The sequence below is a fragment of the Salvia miltiorrhiza genome, chromosome 4 (assembly GCF_028751815.1).
Source record: "Salvia miltiorrhiza cultivar Shanhuang (shh) chromosome 4, IMPLAD_Smil_shh, whole genome shotgun sequence".
Classification (NCBI taxonomy): Eukaryota; Viridiplantae; Streptophyta; class Magnoliopsida; order Lamiales; family Lamiaceae; genus Salvia; species Salvia miltiorrhiza.
The window spans coordinates 7,488,217-7,513,661 of NC_080390.1; the positions used below are offsets into that span (position 1 = coordinate 7,488,217).

At 37.7% G+C, this 25,445-nt stretch overlaps 1 protein-coding gene and 2 long non-coding RNA genes across 3 annotated transcripts; all 3 read right to left on the bottom strand.

Moving 5' to 3' along the window:
• Window positions 1–2,337: 2,337 nt before the first annotated feature.
• Window positions 2,338–4,849, bottom strand: LOC131022536 (uncharacterized). Its single transcript, XR_009101326.1, has 2 exons — window positions 3,180–4,849; window positions 2,338–2,577 (listed from the first exon to the last, which is right to left on the bottom strand). It is a non-coding gene; the product is annotated as an uncharacterized LOC131022536 (long non-coding RNA).
• A 6,985-nt stretch (window positions 4,850–11,834) lies between these two features.
• On the bottom strand, window positions 11,835–14,345 carry LOC131022537 (uncharacterized). Its single transcript, XR_009101327.1, has 2 exons — window positions 12,677–14,345; window positions 11,835–12,074 (listed from the first exon to the last, which is right to left on the bottom strand). It is a non-coding gene; the product is annotated as an uncharacterized LOC131022537 (long non-coding RNA).
• A 2,837-nt stretch (window positions 14,346–17,182) lies between these two features.
• On the bottom strand, window positions 17,183–18,296 carry LOC131022539 (uncharacterized protein At2g39795, mitochondrial-like). Its single transcript, XM_057952047.1, has 3 exons — window positions 18,088–18,296; window positions 17,600–17,976; window positions 17,183–17,511 (listed from the first exon to the last, which is right to left on the bottom strand). The coding sequence occupies exons 1-3, from the start codon at window positions 18,262–18,264 to the stop codon at window positions 17,292–17,294; spliced, it is 774 nt and encodes a 257-aa protein (XP_057808030.1). The 5' UTR covers window positions 18,265–18,296; the 3' UTR covers window positions 17,183–17,291.
• Window positions 18,297–25,445: the final 7,149 nt, after the last annotated feature.

The following is a 25,445-nucleotide window of genomic DNA, read 5'->3' on the forward strand; positions in this document are numbered from 1 at the left end:
TATTTAACAAAACTTAAGTTCATACCAGCAAGCTAAAAGCTTAAACTTAGGGTCCTATGTTCTAGACTCTTGTTTCGAAAGTTCAATATTTTTTTTTTTTTTGACTCTCCTCTCATGTTGCGGTGGTGGTGGCGGAGTATTATCCCGCCTATCCTTCACATCACACTCTTGATGACATCTTTGAGGCATTTTTGAAATCACAACGACCAACGCTCTAAGCATCCTCGAAACTCAAGTTCAATTTACTAACTCAACTTTAAGGAAACCCTCACGGTCACCTTAACATTCATCTGTAAGGCAATAAGCACTCACGAAATGCTAACAAAAAGACCACTCTGGTCAACCTATTATATCCATCAGTAGAATGCCTCTTTTTAGAGGACTTACATAAAGGGGTTATATAAACCCTACAAAAAAAACCATAGTATCTATCGTAATGTCCCTTCTAAACCGACACTATTAATAGTACTATGTCTCGGTCTGGACCTCTTACGGTAGTTTCTACCAGTTAACTCATCTAGTTGCTACTTTAGCACACTAGGAACATCCATCTATTTAACATCAGTAGGGTACTATATTTGCATGCTTATCTATCAGCATGTCAAAAGCTCAAGTACCAGTATCTCCTAAGTAAGTTATATACATCGCAATGTAATTGAAACTAATCAACAACGAGGGTGTACCGCTCATACTCTCAAGATCATCCTTAACTCTAGTCTACATCGACTTTTCTTCTCATCCTCATCAACTCTAGCCCTCCTCGGCTACTTCTCATCCTCATTATCGTTTATCATTTATCATCTTTGGTAACTGATACCCAAGGATCGACTCGATATCTACTACACTCTTCTAGAGTCCCTGGTAGAAAACAGGCATCCGGTCAGTAGATCCGCATAGAAAATCTGGGCATCTGTAATAAATCTCATCTCCTGTGGGTCCAGCACTCAAGACTACACGTCCCATCATATTGAGAGGCTTTCTTCCTTGCTCAATCCTACCACTCGATTGGTAGCAAGGGGACTAGGTGCACGATGCCATCCAGTCTAGTAACAACCATAAGGCTTTCATCCTTTCATAGTCTATGAACATGTGTTTGAAAATATGCTAGGGTATCTCTGTACCACATACTGTACGCCTCATCCTCGTATCCGATCTTTCCTGAGTTCGATCTCACAACAGTCCACTTTCGTGCAGTGCCAACAGTCCTGGCCAACCTATAAGGAGAACTTAAAGGTGACTCTAGGAACTAACTCTACTTGGCTCCAGCAACAGAAATAAACAAAACATAACTTAGCAAAACTCCTACTAAGTAGTACTGTTATCTTAAAACTCAAGCTCAAAACATCTAAATTCTCATCTCGTCCCATCTTTACTCAGTAGGGAATCTCTCTAAACAATGATATTAGATCCCTTAATCTAAATCATCGTGATTCAGTAAGACAACTCAACAATTCTCTCTCAAAGCCATCTCCAAAGACTATGGCTCATGATACCTCCTTAAGTACCATTAAGGTTGCGTGAGCAAAACTCGCGTCATAAAACATCTCAAACATATCGTACAATATCTCATTGCAGCATGTTAATAACTCATCATTAATCATGCTATTATACTCAAGCTCATAACTCAAACTCATAACTCATACAAACAAGTACTTAAAGCAATTGCTAATTCTCTCAAGCTTTAGCTCTAAGTTCTCATTTCATCCTTCTACTGAGTAGAAAATCTCTCTTAACAATGACATTAGATTCCTTCATCTAAATCATTGTGACTTATCACAACTGCTCAAACAATTCTCATCACAAAACATCTCAAATACATCACATCATAACTCATAATTATGCATCCTCAATCATATAACATCATATGATATAAACGCTCTCATGATTCATCATGTAACGTCAACATATGCTTTTATAACATAATAACTCATTATTAATCATGTTGTAATCCTCAAACTCAAACTATGCATCTTCAAAGTATAACATCATAACTCATCATATAACCTCAACATCATGCTCTTCAAAATTTAATGTCAAATAAACTTTGAAATTTTACATACCTCGTTGAGTCTGGTGTGATGGTGCGCTGAGCTCACGGTTGTTAATAACTATTAGTCTAGTGACTCATTCTAGACTAAACTCAAGACTTATAATTCAGAGCTTTCCTTCGCTCTGATACCACTTTGTCACAGCCCGCCCTAACTAAGGATAGTTAAGCCGAGTGATCTATGACTAGGGATGGGGTTAAAGAAGAAGGGGAAGAAAAGGGGCGTCATTTATAGCCGTAAAACTTACTCATCTTAATAAAACTCGTCATTTTTATTCATGAATACTCAATTGAAAATAGTCTATGAAAGACAGCATAAAACTTAATTAATATCATTAATCAAGTTATACATCATATGAAACCATTCTCTTAAGACTCAAAGTATGACATAACATACTATAACATCAACAACATCTTGCAGCGGAAAGTAGCCAGACATATGTATGAAGACATATTCTAGACAGGTTAACTATTTATTAACAACCCTGGAAACTCCGCTCATTGCAGCACCATCATCACATCAGCTCAACCTGCACATTTAGAAAACATATGCAGGGCTGAGTACAAAAGCACTCAGTGGGCACGTATGCCTAGGTATAAAATACATGCTTAAAGACTGTAAACTGTCATGCCATCATAAATAGTACAACAAGGGGGTTTTTCGCTAAAAAGGCCCAAGCTTACTAAGTTCATTTGTGATTCTTAAAGTTCGTCTGATCAGACTAAGTTCTTTTGTAATCTATCATATCTGAAACTGTGTGCCGGAGAGGTGGCCACCTCTCACGGTCACTTGACCGGCCAACCCGCTAGATGACTCACGGTCACTGGTGTACACTAGCCCTGGCAGGATAGCTATCAACTGCTCAGGACCCGAATTCGATTGCATCATTGGCAAAGCCAAAGCAGATAGATATCATACTAAAATTTAAACATTTTATGGCAAGACAATACTTGAAATAACTTTAACTCAAATATTTTGTAACGAAATAACTTGCTCAAATGTAACATTAAACTCATTTGATAGATATATAAAACTGAAATTAACAGTTAAATCATCTCATGCATTCATTCGTATAAGAGGCCTACGACACGCAGGGGATCTCTATATACGTATAGTAAAAGTAATGCCCACCTGGATAGGCAAAGCCTGAAGATCATACACATAAAAACCTGTCTTGGGAAAGCAGCGCTAATCCCCCTGGTCACAAAGCCTACAAGAAATTCTATTCTTAATAGATCTCCTTGAATCTAATATTAAGTCATGGTGTAGTGCTTAACATTCTATGATTCACTTAGCCGGGTTTTCAAAATTTAATGAATAAATAATTGAAAACATTTCTCTTGAGTTAAGAACACCAACAATATTCTTACTCGATTTTCTTTAAAAATTGGAATTATAATTAAAACCAATTAAATCATAAATACTTTTATTGCAAAATGCATATGCAAATGCATGTCATGCTTAGCATATAATAAGTAATAACTTAAAATATGCACATAATAATATTAATATTTTTATGCAAATCATCTTTAAAATAATTAATCAAACTAATTATAGTCAAATTAATTAATTTATGGACTACCCAAATGTAGGGCTAGTTCTTAAAATTTTACAGCCCAAGCAATTAAAATAAAGGCCCAGCTGATAAATTAAATCAAAAGAAAACCGGCCCAAATAAGAAACCCAACTGAAATAAAAAAAAAAATGAAAAAAATCGGCCCAATTGGCCCAAGCCTCAAAGCCCAACACCTAGCCTTCAAGCCCTTTTCTCCCCCCCTTTCAGCCGCTCACTCACACGCACATAGCTTTTCTCTTTCTCCCTTGGTTCCGCCATATCCGCCCCTTCTCCCTCGAAATTCCGCCGCCTCCGCAGCTCCGCCGCGAACGGCCCCGGCGAGGCCGTGTCCGGCTGAGGGTGCCGTCCTCGGCCACCCGCCCCTCTCAAGAATCGCTGCCTTCTTCTCTCATCTCATCACGGTTCGACGCCGCCGCCTCTGGAAGACCAGCGAAGATCTGGTGCAACCGCCGCCGTCCGCCGACACGCCTGGAAGCTCTATCGCCGGACGTCGCCGCTGCTGAGGTAACGCCGCCGCCCGGAGTTGCAGCTGCTTTGCCCGGAATCGAGGTCGCTGGTCTGATCTCCAGCAGCCCGCCTCGCTCAGAGCCACCGCCGCCGTCGTCAACTGGAGTCTCGGCGGCCGCGGTCTCTCTTGGATCCGCCGGCGTCGTTGTTCCAGAGTTGACGAGGGACGACAGATAGCTTCTGCCGACAGCGGCCAGCCCGTTGGAGCTGCCCTTCCCCGGAGTCCGACTCGTTCTCCTCCCTCTCGTTTTATCACTCCATAGGAGGTTTGTGAATTTGAATAATTTTCAGAAAACTCTACTGTAAAGACTTGATTTTCCTTGTTGTGCTTAGTATGTTGAGTTGCTCGAGTATGCAAGAGTTAAAACTAGGCAAAAGTTTCTTCTGTTGTCATATGAATTCTCATCGTTTATCTAGCGAAGAAGCATATATAAATTGTGGTTGAGCTAATCATCTAGTTCTCTATCATTCTATAGTTGTAATATTTGTATTTCCATACAACTGAAAACATATGCTTGATATGATTGTATGAAGCAAGAAATTGAACTGAACTGAGATGGTGTAAATACCTTGTGTATTTTGTGCTTGATTGGCTGCTGTTATTATTGAATTCAATGGGGAAGGAACTCTCGATACTTGGCAGTTGGCAGCAGGAATTAACTTCTCTTCATCTCCCTTTCTGGTGGTTGGTGTATGAGAGAAGGAATGAAGTGTTAGGCTGGTGCTTTAATGCGTGAGTTGTTGGCTGTAAAGTCAAAGGATTGGAGATGGTGGTTGGCTTAATTGAAGGGAGGAGCCGATTGGTCTTCTCTCATTTTTCTTCTTTTTACACTCACGCGTTATCTCCCGCATGCTTGTAGGTATGTAGCTGTAGTGTTTTGTGATAGTGATAGGTTTTGATTGTAAGTAGGGAATAGTGGTGATGTAAATAATTCCCTACAGTCATTGTGTAAAGTTGTATCTGAAAATCTAATTTCTTTGTATCATCGCATATCTATAAAATTGGTTCTAGGTTTTGCTGAATAACTATGCTTCGATGTAACATCTCTACGAATTAAATAACTAATTTAACTCGTTCTCATTAGTCGGAACTAAATCACGACTTTCAAGTAACTAATAGAAATAAAATCTCTATCGCATATAAAATAACAACTTTAACTTGACTTTGCTAAGTCAATTATAAATCTGAAAATATAAATTATTGACTGGCTCAATAATTTATATTGCGGTTTTTCTCACTCGAGTTAATAAGCACAACTAAAATAATAATAGGCATAGTATACATACAATTTAGAATCATAGCTGAATTTTAAACATAAATAATTACTGGATTTCATTTACTGAAGAATGCGATAAATAAATATCGCATTTACTTATCTTAATCATAGAATAAAAGAGCGGGCTATTACATACTACCCCTCTTAACAAAAATTTCGTCCCGAAATTTGCATATCATCACAAAAGTTATGATATTTTTCTCTCATCTTGCTTTCTGTCAGACTATCTCAATCATCTCATTCATCGTGTCTAGTCCTAAAATTCTCCTTACACCTACTTTATCTCAGTAGAGTGGTGATCTATATTTTCTTCCATACATTGCCTCATAAGGCGCCATATTGATTGTTGCCTGATAACTATTATTGTAGGCAAACTCAATCAATGACATCACTGTTCATCACTTTCACCTTTTTCCTTGTACTACTTTTAACGTGTCTTCGAGAGTGAATTATTCTCTCAACCATCTATATGTTTGTGGGCAAAAGGTGGTACTGAAATCTAACCTTGTGCCTAATTTCTTCTTCAAGTTCATACAGAATCTAGATGAAAACTTTGAATCTCAGTCCAAAGTGATTGACACGAGCATACCGTGGAACGCACAATTTCCAAAGCTAGGTGACAAAGCCAACCTATACGCTATTGGACCTATCTTTTGCAATATCTCGTAAGGACTTATAACTCTGGGTCTAAGCTGTCCTTTAACTCCAAATCTATTCATCCCCTTTGAGGGTGAAACCTTCAAGAAAACTTTGTCTCCTATCTCGAAACTTTGTCTCACATCTTATAGGCAAACTCAATTAGTGGCAACACATTCTCCCGATTTACTCCTCTATCAAGGATAGTAGTTTCTATCATATCTTCTATCGTCTGCTATGCTAAAATTCATCCTTGTACCCAACTCTTTCTGTAACTCATCCAAAAACGTGATGTAATATATATATATATATATATATATATATATATATATATATATATATATATTTTTTGAGGTGATCTACACCGGTACTCAATGCAATCTTATAATGTCACGAACATACAATTGTGCTAACTTATCTGGTCCATACGCGAATAGGATCGGTATGAAATGTGCAGATTTTGTTAGTCGATCTACAATCATCCAAATTGCTGTATTTCCTCTTTGACTTTTCGGTAAAGCTATCACAAAATCCATCGCTATGTGATCCCATTTCCATTCGGGAATCTCCAACGGTTTTAACTTCCCATAGGGTCGTTGGTGTAACGCTTTCACTTGCTGACAAGCTAAGCATCGCTCTACAAACGAAGCTATGTCTCATTTCATTCTGTCCCCCAAAAATCTATTTTTCACAACCTGATACATCTTTGTGCCTGGTGAGCGGTGTAAGGCGTGTCATGAGTCTCACTCATGATCGTATTCTTAAGTTCATCATCGCGGGAAATGCATATTCTTCCCTCAAATAAGATAGCATTGTCTGATGCTTTTTGGTAACTCTTGAGATCTCATGCTCTTATCCTTTCTCGTAACTTGTTCATTGTCTCATCTTTCCTTGTGCTTCAATCACCATTTTCCTCAAACTAGGCATCATCGCAACAATACTCGCTATCGTCCCTGGTGGTTTTGTCATCTCTATCCTCATCTTGTCAAAGTCCTTTATAAGCTCATCCTCTCTCGTGAGAAGACATCCTTACTTTGACGAGACCTTTCGGCTCAATGCATTGGCTACTACATTGGCCTTGCCAGGGTGATAGTTAATGTCGCAGTTAACATCCTTTACTAATTCGAGTCATCTCCTTTGCCTCATGTTAATATCCTTATGCTTGAAAAAATATTTCAAAGTTTTGTGGTCCGTGAAAATCTCACATCTAACTCCGTAGAGATGATGTCTCCAAATTTTCAGGGCATGCACAACGGCTACAAGCTCTAATTCATGCGTTGGATAATTTATCTCGTGGGGTCTAAGTTGATGCATAAACTATAACTCTTCCTTCTTGCATCAAAACACATCCTAGTTCATTCTTTGACGCATCTGTGTAGATGGTATACTCTTTATCCATTTCCGAGACTAGCAGCACTGGTGCTGTAGTCAATTTCCTTTAAGCTCTTAAAAACTCTCTTTACACTCTTCTTTCCAATTGTACTTAACTTCTTTTCTCGGTCTTACTATCATGGGAAATCCTTTAATAAACCTCTGATAGTATCCTGCTAAGCCTAAAAAGTTGCGAATCTCGTTAGGCGTAGTTGGTGATCTCCACTCATGTACAGCTGGTACCTTGGCGGGGTCAATTTTAATTCCTTCGGATGATACAATATGTCCTAGAAAAGTTACTTCGTTCAACCAAAACTCGCACTTGGTGAATTTGACAAAAACTTCTCAACTCTTAGCGTTTCCAACATCGTTCTCAAATGTTTTGGCGCTCCTTCTTATTCTTCGAATAGATGAGAATATCATCTATGAAAACTAGGATAAATTTATCCAATTATTGATGGAACACTCGATTCATGTGATCCATGAAACTACTGGTGCCTTCGTCAAACCGAATGGCATAACTATGAACTCATAGTGCTCATACCTCATTTGAAAAGCTGTCTTAGGTGTATCCTTCTGTCAAAATTTGAACTGGTGGTAATATGATCTCAAGTCAACTTTCAAGAAAAAGTCGCTCCTCGTAATTGATCAAACAAGTCATCTATCCTTGGTAAAGGATATTTGTTCTTGAGTGTCAATTTATTCAGCTCTCGATAATCTATACACATTCTCAACGTGCCATTCTTCTTTTTGACAAAAAGGACTGGTGCTCCCCACGGGATACACTAGATCTAATAAAACCTAACTCGAGCAATTCTTGTAGCTGAATCTTCAGTTCTTGTAGCTCCTTAGGCGCTATTCCATAGGGTGCCTTCGACACTAGTGCTGATCCAGGTTCTAGGTCGATAGTGAACTCCAACTGTCTTGTTGGTGGCAAATCCTGGTAAGACCTCGGGAAATACATCTCTATATTCCCTTACCACTGCTACATCCTCAAAGTTTTTTTTTTTTTTACTTGATTCTTCTTCATCATTCAAGTAAATTAAGTAAGCTTGTGCTCCTTTCTTCTTTACTAATTTCGACGCCTGAAGTGCCGAAACGATTGGAACTCTCTTCTTTCTATCAATGCCGTGAAAATATGTCCGTTCCTTCCCAGGTGGTTGGAAAGTTATCTGTCTCTTCTTACAATCAATCGGGGCAAAGTTCTCTGCTAACCAGTCCATCCTTAGAATAATGTCTACGTTCCACATAGGCATTAAGTGCAAGGTTCTTGTTTTCATCTTTAGTGGTCCTAACTCAAACTCTAATTTAGAAATCATGTGAGAAACTGTAGTAGCTCTTCCTACATGAGTGATTACTCTCAACTTGGGACTAGCTCGTTTTGGTTCGAGTTTGAAGGTAACATGCTTCAAACACTTAAAGAATGCAAGGCTCCTGTATTAAACAGGATTCTAACTGGTGCATCCAATATCTTGCCCATACTACCTTAAAGTCCTACCTTAAACCAGCACTTAAAACTCAAACATCTCTTCATCAGTATCCATCTTCTGATGAGCGAACGTGATAGCTCACAGAGTTCTCAATTATACTCTACAATCGATTTCTTTCCTTGAATCAAACTTCGATAATAAGTCTCTCGCTGCTTACTGTACTCCTCGGTACATATTTCTCAAGAGTAGCCTTGAATTGTTCTCAGGTGTAGTTTACCAGTTGCTCGGGTGTTAAAGTCCTCTGACGTGCCTCTCACTAGTCTTATACATCAAAAGAATCTACTAGGATAACTCAAAAGTTGTAAGAGTTCAACCTTAGAATGACATCAAAACAAATTGTTCAAGAGACTCAAATGAATGACCAGAGGGTAGAATGAAGTAACTACCAGGTCGAACAAAAATGACCTAGAGTAAGAACCCATCTGGCTTTTCAACCGAAAGTTGAAACACATGGGTTTATAAACCCAAAACACGTCTACTGAGATTTGGATCATGCGGACTGGCCAGGTCCAACATAATCACTCCCCAGTCACACGGGATATACTATCCCGAACTTGGAAATTCTGTGTCTTCTAAACCCTCAACATACTATATTTAACAAAACTTAAGTTCATACCAGCAAGCTAAAAGCTTAAACTTAGGGTCCTATGTTCTAGACTCTTGTTTCGAAAGTTCAATATTTTTTTTTTTTTTTGACTCTCCTCTCATGTTGCGGTGGTGGTGGCGGAGTATTATCCCGCCTATCCTTCACATCACACTCTTGATGACATCTTTGAGGCATTTTTGAAATCACAACGACCAACGCTCTAAGCATCCTCGAAACTCAAGTTCAATTTACTAACTCAACTTTAAGGAAACCCTCACGGTCACCTTAACATTCATCTGTAAGGCAATAAGCACTCACGAAATGCTAACAAAAAGACCACTCTGGTCAACCTATTATATCCATCAGTAGAATGCCTCTTTTTAGAGGACTTACATAAAGGGGTTATATAAACCCTACAAAAAAAACCATAGTATCTATCGTAATGTCCCTTCTAAACCGACACTATTAATAGTACTATGTCTCGGTCTGGACCTCTTACGGTAGTTTCTACCAGTTAACTCATCTAGTTGCTACTTTAGCACACTAGGAACATCCATCTATTTAACATCAGTAGGGTACTATATTTGCATGCTTATCTATCAGCATGTCAAAAGCTCAAGTACCAGTATCTCCTAAGTAAGTTATATACATCGCAATGTAATTGAAACTAATCAACAACGAGGGTGTACCGCTCATACTCTCAAGATCATCCTTAACTCTAGTCTACATCGACTTTTCTTCTCATCCTCATCAACTCTAGCCCTCCTCGGCTACTTCTCATCCTCATTATCGTTTATCATTTATCATCTTTGGTAACTGATACCCAAGGATCGACTCGATATCTACTACACTCTTCTAGAGTCCCTGGTAGAAAACAGGCATCCGGTCAGTAGATCCGCATAGAAAATCTGGGCATCTGTAATAAATCTCATCTCCTGTGGGTCCAGCACTCAAGACTACACGTCCCATCATATTGAGAGGCTTTCTTCCTTGCTCAATCCTACCACTCGATTGGTAGCAAGGGGACTAGGTGCACGATGCCATCCAGTCTAGTAACAACCATAAGGCTTTCATCCTTTCATAGTCTATGAACATGTGTTTGAAAATATGCTAGGGTATCTCTGTACCACATACTGTACGCCTCATCCTCGTATCCGATCTTTCCTGAGTTCGATCTCACAACAGTCCACTTTCGTGCAGTGCCAACAGTCCTGGCCAACCTATAAGGAGAACTTAAAGGTGACTCTAGGAACTAACTCTACTTGGCTCCAGCAACAGAAATAAACAAAACATAACTTAGCAAAACTCCTACTAAGTAGTACTGTTATCTTAAAACTCAAGCTCAAAACATCTAAATTCTCATCTCGTCCCATCTTTACTCAGTAGGGAATCTCTCTAAACAATGATATTAGATCCCTTAATCTAAATCATCGTGATTCAGTAAGACAACTCAACAATTCTCTCTCAAAGCCATCTCCAAAGACTATGGCTCATGATACCTCCTTAAGTACCATTAAGGTTGCGTGAGCAAAACTCGCGTCATAAAACATCTCAAACATATCGTACAATATCTCATTGCAGCATGTTAATAACTCATCATTAATCATGCTATTATACTCAAGCTCATAACTCAAACTCATAACTCATACAAACAAGTACTTAAAGCAATTGCTAATTCTCTCAAGCTTTAGCTCTAAGTTCTCATTTCATCCTTCTACTGAGTAGAAAATCTCTCTTAACAATGACATTAGATTCCTTCATCTAAATCATTGTGACTTATCACAACTGCTCAAACAATTCTCATCACAAAACATCTCAAATACATCACATCATAACTCATAATTATGCATCCTCAATCATATAACATCATATGATATAAACGCTCTCATGATTCATCATGTAACGTCAACATATGCTTTTATAACATAATAACTCATTATTAATCATGTTGTAATCCTCAAACTCAAACTATGCATCTTCAAAGTATAACATCATAACTCATCATATAACCTCAACATCATGCTCTTCAAAATTTAATGTCAAATAAACTTTGAAATTTTACATACCTCGTTGAGTCTGGTGTGATGGTGCGCTGAGCTCACGGTTGTTAATAACTATTAGTCTAGTGACTCATTCTAGACTAAACTCAAGACTTATAATTCAGAGCTTTCCTTCGCTCTGATACCACTTTGTCACAGCCCGCCCTAACTAAGGATAGTTAAGCCGAGTGATCTATGACTAGGGATGGGGTTAAAGAAGAAGGGGAAGAAAAGGGGCGTCATTTATAGCCGTAAAACTTACTCATCTTAATAAAACTCGTCATTTTTATTCATGAATACTCAATTGAAAATAGTCTATGAAAGACAGCATAAAACTTAATTAATATCATTAATCAAGTTATACATCATATGAAACCATTCTCTTAAGACTCAAAGTATGACATAACATACTATAACATCAACAACATCTTGCAGCGGAAAGTAGCCAGACATATGTATGAAGACATATTCTAGACAGGTTAACTATTTATTAACAACCCTGGAAACTCCGCTCATTGCAGCACCATCATCACATCAGCTCAACCTGCACATTTAGAAAACATATGCAGGGCTGAGTACAAAAGCACTCAGTGGGCACGTATGCCTAGGTATAAAATACATGCTTAAAGACTGTAAACTGTCATGCCATCATAAATAGTACAACAAGGGGGTTTTTCGCTAAAAAGGCCCAAGCTTACTAAGTTCATTTGTGATTCTTAAAGTTCGTCTGATCAGACTAAGTTCTTTTGTAATCTATCATATCTGAAACTGTGTGCCGGAGAGGTGGCCACCTCTCACGGTCACTTGACCGGCCAACCCGCTAGATGACTCACGGTCACTGGTGTACACTAGCCCTGGCAGGATAGCTATCAACTGCTCAGGACCCGAATTCGATTGCATCATTGGCAAAGCCAAAGCAGATAGATATCATACTAAAATTTAAACATTTTATGGCAAGACAATACTTGAAATAACTTTAACTCAAATATTTTGTAACGAAATAACTTGCTCAAATGTAACATTAAACTCATTTGATAGATATATAAAACTGAAATTAACAGTTAAATCATCTCATGCATTCATTCATATAAGAGGCCTACGACACGCAGGGGATCTCTATATACGTATAGTAAAAGTAATGCCCACCTGGATAGGCAAAGCCTGAAGATCATACACATAAAAACCTGTCTTGGGAAAGCAGCGCTAATCCCCCTGGTCACAAAGCCTACAAGAAATTCTATTCTTAATAGATCTCCTTGAATCTAATATTAAGTCATGGTGTAGTGCTTAACATTCTATGATTCACTTAGCCGGGTTTTCAAAATTTAATGAATAAATAATTGAAAACATTTCTCTTGAGTTAAGAACACCAACAATATTCTTACTCGATTTTCTTTAAAAATTGGAATTATAATTAAAACCAATTAAATCATAAATACTTTTATTGCAAAATGCATATGCAAATGCATGTCATGCTTAGCATATAATAAGTAATAACTTAAAATATGCACATAATAATATTAATATTTTTATGCAAATCATCTTTAAAATAATTAATCAAACTAATTATAGTCAAATTAATTAATTTATGGACTACCCAAATGTAGGGCTAGTTCTTAAAATTTTACAGCCCAAGCAATTAAAATAAAGGCCCAGCTGATAAATTAAATCAAAAGAAAACCGGCCCAAATAAGAAGCCCAACTGAAATAAAAAAAAAATGAAAAAAATCGGCCCAATTGGCCCAAGCCTCAAAGCCCAACACCTAGCCTTCAAGCCCTTTTCTCCCCCCCTTTCAGCCGCTCACTCACACGCACATAGCTTTTCTCTTTCTCCCTTGGTTCCGCCATATCCGCCCCTTCTCCCTCGAAATTCCGCCGCCTCCGCAGCTCCGCCGCGAACGGCCCCGGCGAGGCCGTGTCCGGCTGAGGGTGCCGTCCTCGGCCACCCGCCCCTCTCAAGAATCGCTGCCTTCTTCTCTCATCTCATCACGGTTCGACGCCGCCGCCTCTGGAAGACCAGCGAAGATCTGGTGCAACCGCCGCCGTCCGCCGACACGCCTGGAAGCTCTATCGCCGGACGTCGCCGCTGCTGAGGTAACGCCGCCGCCCGGAGTTGCAGCTGCTTTGCCCGGAATCGAGGTCGCTGGTCTGATCTCCAGCAGCCCGCCTCGCTCAGAGCCACCGCCGCCGTCGTCAACTGGAGTCTCGGCGGCCGCGGTCTCTCTTGGATCCGCCGGCGTCGTTGTTCCAGAGTTGACGAGGGACGACAGATAGCTTCTGCCGACAGCGGCCAGCCCGTTGGAGCTGCCCTTCCCCGGAGTCCGACTCGTTCTCCTCCCTCTCGTTTTATCACTCCATAGGAGGTTTGTGAATTTGAATAATTTTCAGAAAACTCTACTGTAAAGACTTGATTTTCCTTGTTGTGCTTAGTATGTTGAGTTGCTCGAGTATGCAAGAGTTAAAACTAGGCAAAAGTTTCTTCTGTTGTCATATGAATTCTCATCGTTTATCTAGCGAAGAAGCATATATAAATTGTGGTTGAGCTAATCATCTAGTTCTCTATCATTCTATAGTTGTAATATTTGTATTTCCATACAACTGAAAACATATGCTTGATATGATTGTATGAAGCAAGAAATTGAACTGAACTGAGATGGTGTAAATACCTTGTGTATTTTGTGCTTGATTGGCTGCTGTTATTATTGAATTCAATGGGGAAGGAACTCTCGATACTTGGCAGTTGGCAGCAGGAATTAACTTCTCTTCATCTCCCTTTCTGGTGGTTGGTGTATGAGAGAAGGAATGAAGTGTTAGGCTGGTGCTTTAATGCGTGAGTTGTTGGCTGTAAAGTCAAAGGATTGGAGATGGTGGTTGGCTTAATTGAAGGGAGGAGCCGATTGGTCTTCTCTCATTTTTCTTCTTTTTACACTCACGCGTTATCTCCCGCATGCTTGTAGGTATGTAGCTGTAGTGTTTTGTGATAGTGATAGGTTTTGATTGTAAGTAGGGAATAGTGGTGATGTAAATAATTCCCTACAGTCATTGTGTAAAGTTGTATCTGAAAATCTAATTTCTTTGTATCATCGCATATCTATAAAATTGGTTCTAGGTTTTGCTGAATAACTATGCTTCGATGTAACATCTCTACGAATTAAATAACTAATTTAACTCGTTCTCATTAGTCGGAACTAAATCACGACTTTCAAGTAACTAATAGAAATAAAATCTCTATCGCATATAAAATAACAACTTTAACTTGACTTTGCTAAGTCAATTATAAATCTGAAAATATAAATTATTGACTGGCTCAATAATTTATATTGCGGTTTTTCTCACTCGAGTTAATAAGCACAACTAAAATAATACTCCCTCCGTCCGCCAAAAGTAGACCACTTTGGTTGGGCACGGGATTTAATAAAATTGATGATGATTTTGATGTAGTGGAGAAAGGGTCCCACCACTTTATGAGATGTGTGGTTGAGATTGAATTTGAGGTGGTTTTTTTGTAAATAAAGAGTGTTTGTAAGGATAAAAGATTAAAGTGGGTGGTGGGACCATTTCCATAAAAGGAAAGTGGTCTACTCTTTGCGGACGCCCAATATAGTAAAAGTGGTCTACTTTTGGCGGACGGAGGGAGTAATAGGCATAGTATACATACAATTTAGAATCATAGCTGAATTTTAAACATAAATAATTACTGGATTTCATTTACTGAAGAATGCGATAAATAAATATCGCATTTACTTATCTTAATCATAGAATAAAAGAGCGGGCTATTACATATTAGTAGCCCAATTATTAAAAAAAAATTATCTACAACCTAACCTATTTCTAATCAGCAAAACAGCAGCAACGTCTCTTTCTCTATTTTTTTTCTTTTCCTTGCTGAATAGCTCTAAAGTCTAACGTCTCTCTTCTCTCCCAATTCTCCAATCGCGCTACTCTGCTGCTCATTCCTAATTTCCTATTTTCTGTGCTAATTCTCCAGTGCCCATCCATCTCTCTCTCATTCTATTTTCAATTTCAATTTGCTCAATTTGCTTGCCGCTGCTCTGCTCGCTGCGCCGCTGCTCAGCCTTTGCTCCGGCGGTCGGGCCTCGGCTGCCTCTGCGGCTCTGCCTGGGCTGAAATCAAAGGCCAAAGGGTATTCTTCTCTGCTCAGCTGCTCAGCCTTTGCAGCTTTGCTTCATTTTCGAAAAAGGAAGGTATTTTTTTTATTATTTACAAGAATTCAGAGGAGGCATTTTATTAGTTTGTAAGGTTATAAAATGTTGCCTAGAAAATGTTGCCTAGAAAATATTCCTCAGGAAGTCAAAAAAGAAATAAAAGAAAAAGAATTGATGAGGTGATTAAAACTCAAAGAGGAGCTCTTGATAAATTTCTTATATCTAGTTCTAGTTCTTCGGTGAAAGAAGTAGAAGTGATTGAGAATGAAAAAATTGATGCTTTGAATGAAGTTGAAGTAGTTAATGATATTGAGAATGAAGAAATTGATTTAGATGAGGATGAGGATGATGCTTTGAATGAAGAAATTGATGATGTGAGAAATAAAAATGATTCTTTGAATATCTTTGATCCAAGAACTTGGAATAATCTTGATAACAAAACTAGAGATATTTTGATAGAGAAAGGCCCCTTAAGAGAATACAATCTCACGTTCCCTATAGATGAGCTTGGTAGACATTTTGCATATTCTTATTATTGGTGAGAATCAAGATAGAAAATGGTTGGTGTACTCAAAAGATGCAAATAAAGTTTATTGTTTTTGTTGCAAATTATTTAGATCACTTCAAAACCTTAGTTTGCTAGCAAATGAAGGTTTGAATGATTGGAAGCATATAAATGATACGCTAAAAAAACATGAGAATAGTATTGAGCATATTAATAATATGAGGACTTAGATTGATTTGCATATTAGATTGCAACATAATCAAACAATTGATAAAGATTTACAAGCACTCATCAAAAAAGAGAAAGAACATTGGAAACTAGTTTTAGTAAGAATTATTGTTGTTGTGAAATGTCTTGCTATCTCAAGTTATTTTTATAATTATTTTATCATTGTTTTCTAGTTTATTGCACTTTATGATCAATATTACAGGTTTACAGCTATCTCAAATTTGCTACTCCAACTTCTCCAAGCTTCTTCTTTTAGGGGCCCCTTTTTTCCTTTTCGCCTAGGGCCCCCGAAATGTCAGGGCCGGCCCTGGATGCAATGAAAATGTATAGCGGTCTAATTTTTCCAATTGTGGTCTTCCTGTTTTGTTTTAACATTTTCTCGCCTCACATTAATTTAGACAACTAATATTCACAATACCCTTCATTAGATTATTGCCAAAAGAAGTCTAACTATACATACAACTCGTACTCCCTCACTTTTATTTATTTTCAATAAGTCCATTTTATCAGTTTATTATTATTATTGCGTACTTTTTTAAGGCAAACATTGTTTATATACGTAGATTTTATAGTTTATATTGTTCACATTTTTCGGTAGAGGTTTTGTTTGATGAAAAATAATGAACCCTAGCTAGCTAATTAATTTTGTCACAAAAAAAAAAAAACATTTCGCCATTATTCTTTTATGTTTTTATTTGTGTCAATCATGCGCGCGGTAGTCGTAGTTGTGCCAGTAATTCTTGAGCAAAAATATTCAAAGAAGAGTTTAAAAGTGAATAACATTCACTGAATAAAACCAAACGTAACTAATCCATTAACATAAAATGAAATAAATAGCTGCGGCGATCTCGATTAAAATCTTTCACCAATCCTTAATAATTTTCTTCAGCTTCCTCAGCATTCTAATATTTTTGTCCTGAACGGATTTTTCGGCCGAATACGCTTCAACAGATCTCAGTACGCCATCATAGGGAAGCTTGGATTTCCAGTTCATATAATCGTACAAGAATTTAGCAATCGATTTCTTAATCCCTCTCACTTCGAGAAACTCTCTCAACGCCATCTGCAACTCGCTCTCTGGCCTGTGTATACAGACACGTATATTTATAAAATACAATCAAATTACTGTTCAATAAATAAAAAAGGATGATGTTGATAAAAAAAACTCACGCGATGAACAGCTGAGAGCAGACCACATTATTATCACCATCACCATCCTTAGTAGTCAATCTCTGGATCTCAATTTTATCAGCAGATCTAGATGCAGTGGCGAAAAACTTCATTGATTTTCCATTTGGTTTGGAGATTTTAATTATCAGATCAGTTGCAGATTTCGCGGGAGATTCCTCATCGGAATCGGGGCAGTCATCTGTATCGCTGTCGCTGTCGGTGGTGGTGGCGCCGTCGTCTTCATCGGCGTCGTGATTTTGGTCGTTGCCAAGTAGCATGACCTCAATTTCCTCTCCGTCGAGCTCCCTCGTCAGCTTGACGCGCTCGCTGGGAGTGTGTTGCAATTTGAAAGGGAAATCAGCTGGGGCTGCTGGCCTCTGCACACCATTGATTACACAGAAAAAAAGGATGATTAACGAGTGATTTAAGATTTAATAATTATACAGAAATTAAGAGGACAATTAACGAGTGATTTATTTATTAATTACCAAGGAGATCATCTGAGTGTGTTTGATTTCGGAATCCAATGCATCGGCGAGGATTTTGTGAGCGTCGATTACGTAGCGCTCGAATGGGGCAGCGGCGGAGAAACGGCGGCGGCAAAGGAGAGGATTAGAGAATGTATTTCTGGCGCGAAATAGTTTAGTTGAAGCTGCGCGAAGCATGCTTAATTATTAGTTGCTTTGCTCTGGGTGGGTGGCTTTGATTGGTAATTGTGTAATTAATGGTGATGGGTAGGCTTTTAAAGGATGGGATGCATAGGGTTTTAGTTTGCCTTGGTAAGCAAGAAAGAGTTACCTTGTTTCCTTTCCAAATATCGGCTTCTCTATGTAAGGATAGACTTGTAGTTGACTTAATTGGATATATGATTTACGTTCTCTTTGTTGCATACGATACGAGAGCACCATTCTCGTTTAGTTTATATTTCTTTCGTCAATAATAATAATAAAGACGTGTTTTAAAAAAATATTATCGAGTATATTTAGAATTAAGAAAAAATTGTTAAATGTATTAAAATGATGAAAAAATATTATAAATAATATTAAGAATATTGTTTAGTGTATTGAAAAAAAAAGTTATTGAATGTATTGCAAATAGTGAAAAGTGTTGTAATTAGTATTGAAAATTGTGAAACTATAAAAAATAAGGGTAAATGGAGTTTTATAAATGGTGGGGTATAGCCCAAAAATAGGTAGAAAGTTTTTTGTTGAATTTTTGAAAATGACAATTAAAAATTACTCCCTCCGTCCCTGAAATGGCTTCCTCTTTGGGGACGGCACAGGTTTTAATAAAAAGTTGTAAAGTGTATTGATAGTGGAGAAAAAGTGATATAATTATTATTGGAAGTTGTGAAAAGTGTTATAATTAGTATTGGGAGTGGTGAAAAGTGAAAAGTAAGAATAAATATAGTATTATTAGTGGTGGGGTAGGTTTCCAAAAATGGAAAGAAAGAAAGAGGAAGTTATTTGGGGGACGTCCCAAAATGGAAAAAGAGGAAGTTATTTTAGGGACGGAGGGAGTATTTGGGTTAATTATGTCAAAAATCATGAACTTTGGGCCAATTTCCAAACTTTCCATGAATTTTTATTTTTTTTATCAACAATTCCATGAATTTAAGGGGTTGAACAATTTTTTCGTACTTTCTAAAAATCCCCAAATTCAAAGCTGACATGGCATTTTTTAAGTGACCTGAAATATGTCATGGCATCGCCGGACGGAAACCAAAACGACGTTGTCTAGTTAAAGGTAAAACGACGTCGTTTTGAGCCCCAACCATGCCTCGCAGTTGGAAAACTGACGACCGGAGCTCCGGCAAAACTTTCACGGCAACAGTAGCATGCATGCTGCCCTTTGGCATCGAGGGCTGGAGTCACTCCGGCGACTTCTACTTGCTCGACCGCCGTGAAGGGGCAGCGATTCTGCCGGAATCTGCCACAATACAGCGTCGGCGAGCAAGGGCACCCTAGCCGGACTCACGCAGGCGGCCCTCACGGTAAGGAGAACGGTTGTTCCGGCGGCGTGAGGCGTTGCTGCTATGTGAGAAGTGGCGAAGTCACGTCGGAGTTACAGTGCAGCGGTGAAGGTGTGAAATAACGGTGCTGCTACTACCCGTTCTCGTGTGGTGCTGATTTGCAGCAGCGAGTCGTCATGCCGGCTAGAAAGCAAGAGATTGAGCGACGATGCGGGCAGTGAATAGGAGATGGACGCGGGACCAAGGGCGACGGTCGAGCGAGGTCAGGTGGCGGCGCTGCGCGAAGGGGGGGCAACCCTAGGCAGCGCAAACCCTAGGTTCAGAAACCTTAATTTTTTTTTTGTTTATTAATTATTTTTCATGTGTCAATTTTCAGTCCAAGTAGCCATGTCAGCTCGCAATTGCCTAAAAATTGCCATATCAGCTCGGAGCTTTACTGGAGCAAAAAATCATAGAAAAATTGTTCAACCCCTTAAATTCAAAGAATCGCTGATACAAAAAAAAAATCATGAAAAAATTGAAAATTGACCCAAAGTTCATGAGTTTTGGCGTAATTATGGATAAAGTAATAATACAATACTTTTATTTTTTTTTATTTTTTTGGTACATATAGCACAACATTTCTTTACATAAATGAAATAGTTAGCTACTTTATGTCATTAAAGAAGATCAGCGGCACATATCTAATTTCCATACATTGCGTTTTGAACTCCAGCATGAGTTTTGACGTTAGATATAAATCATACTCACAGTAAGTTCAGTAACTCATCAACATTCAACACACACATTGCTTCTATTAACATTCAGACTAGTGTTGCTCCTTAGAAGAAATTCATTTGTAACGGAGATTACAGACGGTGATTTGCCGTCGGTAACGAGGGCACGACGGTCGGTAAAAGCATTGTTGGCAGCGTTACTAACGGCAAATCGCCATCGGTGATTTCCACGTCGGTAACGCTAGGGGTGTAAGTGAGTCGAGCTAGTTCGCGAGCTACTAAGGATCGACTCGAAAATTACTCGAAATCGACTCGGTATAAGTCGAGTCGAGCTACTCGACTAGGTATCGAACCCGAGTTTGAGTTTCATCATACTCGACTCGTTAGGCTCACGAGCCTAATCGAGCTTTCAAACAAATTACGATTTTATCCCTATATTATAGCTTAATTACTAATATAGCTCATAATATATACAATTTGTTGAAGCATGTATGAGACGAGCTTAAACGAGCTCGAGCTCACCAAGCCTAAACGAGCTCAAGTTCGATTAAGATTCAATAATCGAGCCGGACCGAGTCGAGCTCGAGCACATCGAATATGCAATCGAGTCGAGCTCGAGCTCAAAAATCTCAAACTCAAGCGAGTCGATCGCTCGAGCTCGAGCTTGATACATATAGACCGAGCTCGAGCTCGAGTATGTCAATACTCGACTCAACTCGGCTCATTTACACCCCTAGGTAACGCCATTACCGACGGCGATCGGACGCTACCGGCATTGTCGCCGTTGATCGGCGGACGGCGGAGAATTGCCGGAAAATTACCGACGGCAAATACGGAAAATTACCGACGGCAAATACCATCGCTAATTAGCGTTGGCGCCACGCCATCGGTAATCTTGACCGGACGGCGGTGGCGCACTCGCCGGACTTGGCCGAGGTATTACCGACGGCAAAATGTCGTCGCTAATTGGTAATATCTTTTAATTTATTTATTTATTTTATTGTATATCCACAATTTATTTGCATATTTATACAGTATTGCATAAGTCAGACGAACTTCCCAGTCGGTCTAACATCTTAATTGTGTTCTAAGTCAAGCACGCTTAACCTTGAAGTTCTTTTTGAGTGGTCACCAATACAGAACACTCGTATTATTGATATATCTAGTACCTATTAATTCATTTAAAGTCTACTTCAATATACAATATCATATATATTCATAACCTTAGAATATGTTGAGATGATATCCAAGAGATGTTGTTAATTACGGATCGGGCTCGTTTTCGTCCTTATTTTTATGTCGGAAAAATATTTATTTATTAATTTATTATTATTATTAATATTTTTAATTTTAGTTTTTTTTGTTAGTCTTGAATAAGTATTAACAAAGAGGTTATTTCTTGAGTATTTTTTTAATCTTGAATAAGTATTTCTTGATTCTTGATTAATTTAAGATTCTTGAATAATCTTTTTTTTATAATCAATCTAGTTTATACACCATAAGTATTTTAAATTGGTTATTGTAATGTATTTTGAATTTATTTGTTTACGTCCTTATTTTAGTTGAGATTCTACTTAAGATTCTTGATTCCAAACTAGATTATTGAATAATCTTGTTAATATTCTTCAATTGAAGAATATTAGTTGGGATTCTACTTAAGATTCTTGATTCCAAACTAGATTATTGAATAAGATCTTGTTAAGTTTCTTTAATTGAAGAGTGATTAGTTGGGATTCTACTTAAGATTCTTGATTCCAAACTAGATTAGTGAATATATAATCTTATTAAAATTCTTCAATTGAAGATTAACATAAGATTCTTGAATCCAAACTAGATTATTGAATAATCTTGTTAAGATTCTTCAATTGAAGAGTGATAAACTTAAGATTCTTGATTCCCAACTATATAATTGAATAATCATGTTAACATTCTTCCATTGAAGAGTGATTAACTTAAGATTCTTGATTCCAAACTAGATTATTGAATAATCTTGTTAAGATTCTTTAATTGAAGAGTGATTTGTTGAGATTCTACTTAAGATTCTTGATTCGAAACTAGATTATTGAATAATCTTGTTAAGTTTCTTCATTTGAAGAGTGATTTACTGGGATTCTACTAAACTTCAATTGAAGAGTGATTAGTTGAGATTCTACTTAAGATTCTTGATCCCAAACTAGATTATTGAATAATTTTGTTAAGTTTCTTCAATTGAAGAGTGATTAACTTAAGATTCTTGATTCCAAACTAGATTATTAAATAATATTGTTATGATTCTTCAATTGAAGAGTGATTAGTTGGGATTCTACTTAAGATTCTTGATTCCAAACTAGATTATCAAATTTGACAAGCTTACATATTCTATCAATGATAAGTGTATTAAATTTATACTTAAGAAAAATTAATAGTTCATTTTTATAATATATGGACTTTTATTGTTTGACAAACTTAGTTGTTAACTGAATTATTATTAGTCAAACTAAATTAAAAAATTTGATAGAAAAATATAACTATTTGTTTGGTCAACTAATTAATTAATTAGTCAAATTATCTTATTGTAAAGAAGATGTTTAGTTGGTCAATAGATAGTTATATTTATAAAAAAATCAAATAATTTAGTTTTGTTATTTCTTATAAAATCAAATCAATCAATTACAGTACGAATTAATTATTATTGATCTTTTCAGAACTAAATATGTTACTTGGTTTAATTGGATGAACCAATAATCGAGTTGAAAAATTCAATTATTTGATGTAGGTTCGAGGGAAATTCAATTTGGCATAAATGTGAAAACTCTAAATTTTAGTTATCTAATTCAATTTTTAAAAAATGACGAGTTTACCACATTACTAACATTGAGAAAACTGAAAATTCTAATTGTCTGTTAAACATAAGACGATTTTCTAAACATTTATATTTATATAAATTAATTAAAATATAGTAAAAATTTGGCTTAATATACTTAACACTAATTCATCTTGATATGTTTGCATAAGTTTTTTATTTATTCAACGTGGCAAAATTATCATTTGTATTAAATTAATGACAATACAAATTGATCAATTAATTTATAAGCATTTCCACTATATATATATATATGTGTGTGTGTGTGTGTGTGTGTGTGTGTGTGTGTGTGTGTGTGTGTGTTTATAGTTCTAGAGACGAGAAGATTCTCAAAATTCACTTTTAATATTTCAAACTCCATTCGAGATAATGTTAAAAAATCAGAGGTGGTCACTTCATACGAGATGTACCCAAAACTCAATTTTGACTCCAAACAATATGATGTTCATAATTTAGAAGTAGTTTGTCAAACTTCAAACGAGATTATGCTTATAATTAAATTTTGGTCCTTAATTTAAGCTTCAAATGAGATAATACTTAGCACTCATCTATGGTATTTCAAGCTCCAAATGAGTGATGCTTAGAACTCACCTCCAATCTATCAAACTATTTACGAGATGATGCTTACAAGTCAGTTATAGTCTTTCAAGCCCCGTACGTGATGATGCTCACAAGCCAGTTATGGTCTTACGAGTATTTTAGCTCCAAACAATATGATGCTCACAAAATTAGAAGTGGTTTGTCAAGCTCCAAACAAAATGATGTTCATAACTTAATCGGCCTTTGAAGCTTCAAATGAGAGATAATGTTGGTGTTAGGTCCTGAGGGTTCTCGAATAGGTGTATGGAGGGGGGGGAATACACCTATAGGCTATTTTCAAATTAATCTACCGACCTCAATCAGAGGGATCTCAGTTAGAGATCAAAACGAAACTTTTCATGCAAACAAAGACGCCTGTTTTACTGAAATCAGTTTTGACCAAACAGGGTTGACAACTGATACTGAAGGCTCTTCAATAAAGAGTTATCAGTTAAGTTGCTGGAACTTAACTGATGCAAGTAAGGGCTTCAGTCGTGTTTGCTAAAACAGAGATGATATCACTCTTCCTGACTATCAGAGGATAGTTCAGTCAGACCAATATCATACGCAGCGGAAATTAAACTTAGTTTCGAAATAGTCTCGGTGGAGCAAGTTGTTGGTTATGGTTTCTCTTTGCAGTTAGTCAGTGTTCAGTTTTATCAATTGAAATAACACAAGTAAGAATGTAAAACTAAAAGTTGTAAACAACACAGAGACTTTTACGTGGTTCGGAAAGACCCTTTCCTACATCCACGGTTAGTTGATCAGACCAACAATCCACTCCGCAAGTGCTTAACAGGTGCACTGCAAACCGAACCGTGTGCTTGTCGGGTGCACACAACCGTACACTGAAGAAAACCCTTCTCCAGTACCCGCGCTTCACTCGCGTAGGATTTCCCTTGCTTAACACAACCCGTGCTAAGACTCTCAGAGTCAGAAAACCCTTCTGACCTCCGAATCACTCAAAACACTCTTATGGGGGGGGAGGTTTGAACGAGTGCCAACTATACTTACAAAGAACAAGTTCTTTGAAGCAAGTTTGACCTTTGGCTTCTGGGTAAACAGATATATGCCTAGGGTCTAAGAGAATGTATGTAATCAGCAGTGACTGATTTTGGCTTTGGAATTCTCTTCTTCGATTCAAGCTTTGGGGAGTTTAAGCTTAAGGCTGAGTAGCAATTTCGGCAGAGCTTCAGCTTGTGTTGTTGAATCGGTGAAGGTTGAAGTGATCCTCGAGCGCTATTTGTAGGAGAACTCTTGAATAGATCCGTTGGCGTAAATCGTCCTCAAGATTTCTTCCGTTGGAGAGCAATTCGAATTTGGGCTGAGGCTTCAATCTTCAAGGTTCCTTGTCTGGGTGGAAACGGCTCTCTTTGATGGACAGGAGATGTGATGTCTCTGAAAAGTAACCACCAGATAAGAATGACCTCTGCAGAGATAAGATTCTGAGATCTCTGCATTTAATGCGGCTGTACTTTGTGAGTACGTGGCTTCCTCTGAACGTTGGAAGATCAGTCCTAGGAGGAATGTCCAACTGATACTTGACTTTAGTATCAGTCCTTTGCGCGCATTAAGTAATCAGTCTTCAACTGATTCGTCAACTGATACTTCAGTTGGTATCTGCAGTCTTCAGTCTTCAGTCCTTCGTTCTTCAGTCTTCAGTCTTCAGTCTTCGACACCGCAAACTAAACTAGAAACGAACTCTAACACTTGAGTTCAAAACAAGGGTTAGGATAT

What these genes read in the sequence shown, in the direction of transcription:
- LOC131022539 (XM_057952047.1), bottom strand. Translation starts at nt 18,264, where the DNA reads ATGCTTCGCGCAGCTTCAACTAAACTATTTCGCGCCAGAAATACATTC. An exon ending in ACACTCAGATGATCTCCTTG is followed by an intron (nt 17,977 to 18,087) that starts GTAATTAATAAA and finishes AATGGTGTGCAG; the next exon opens with AGGCCAGCAGCCCCAGCTGA. An exon ending in TGCTCTCAGCTGTTCATCGC is followed by an intron (nt 17,512 to 17,599) that starts GTGAGTTTTTTT and finishes CTGTATACACAG; the next exon opens with GCCAGAGAGCGAGTTGCAGA.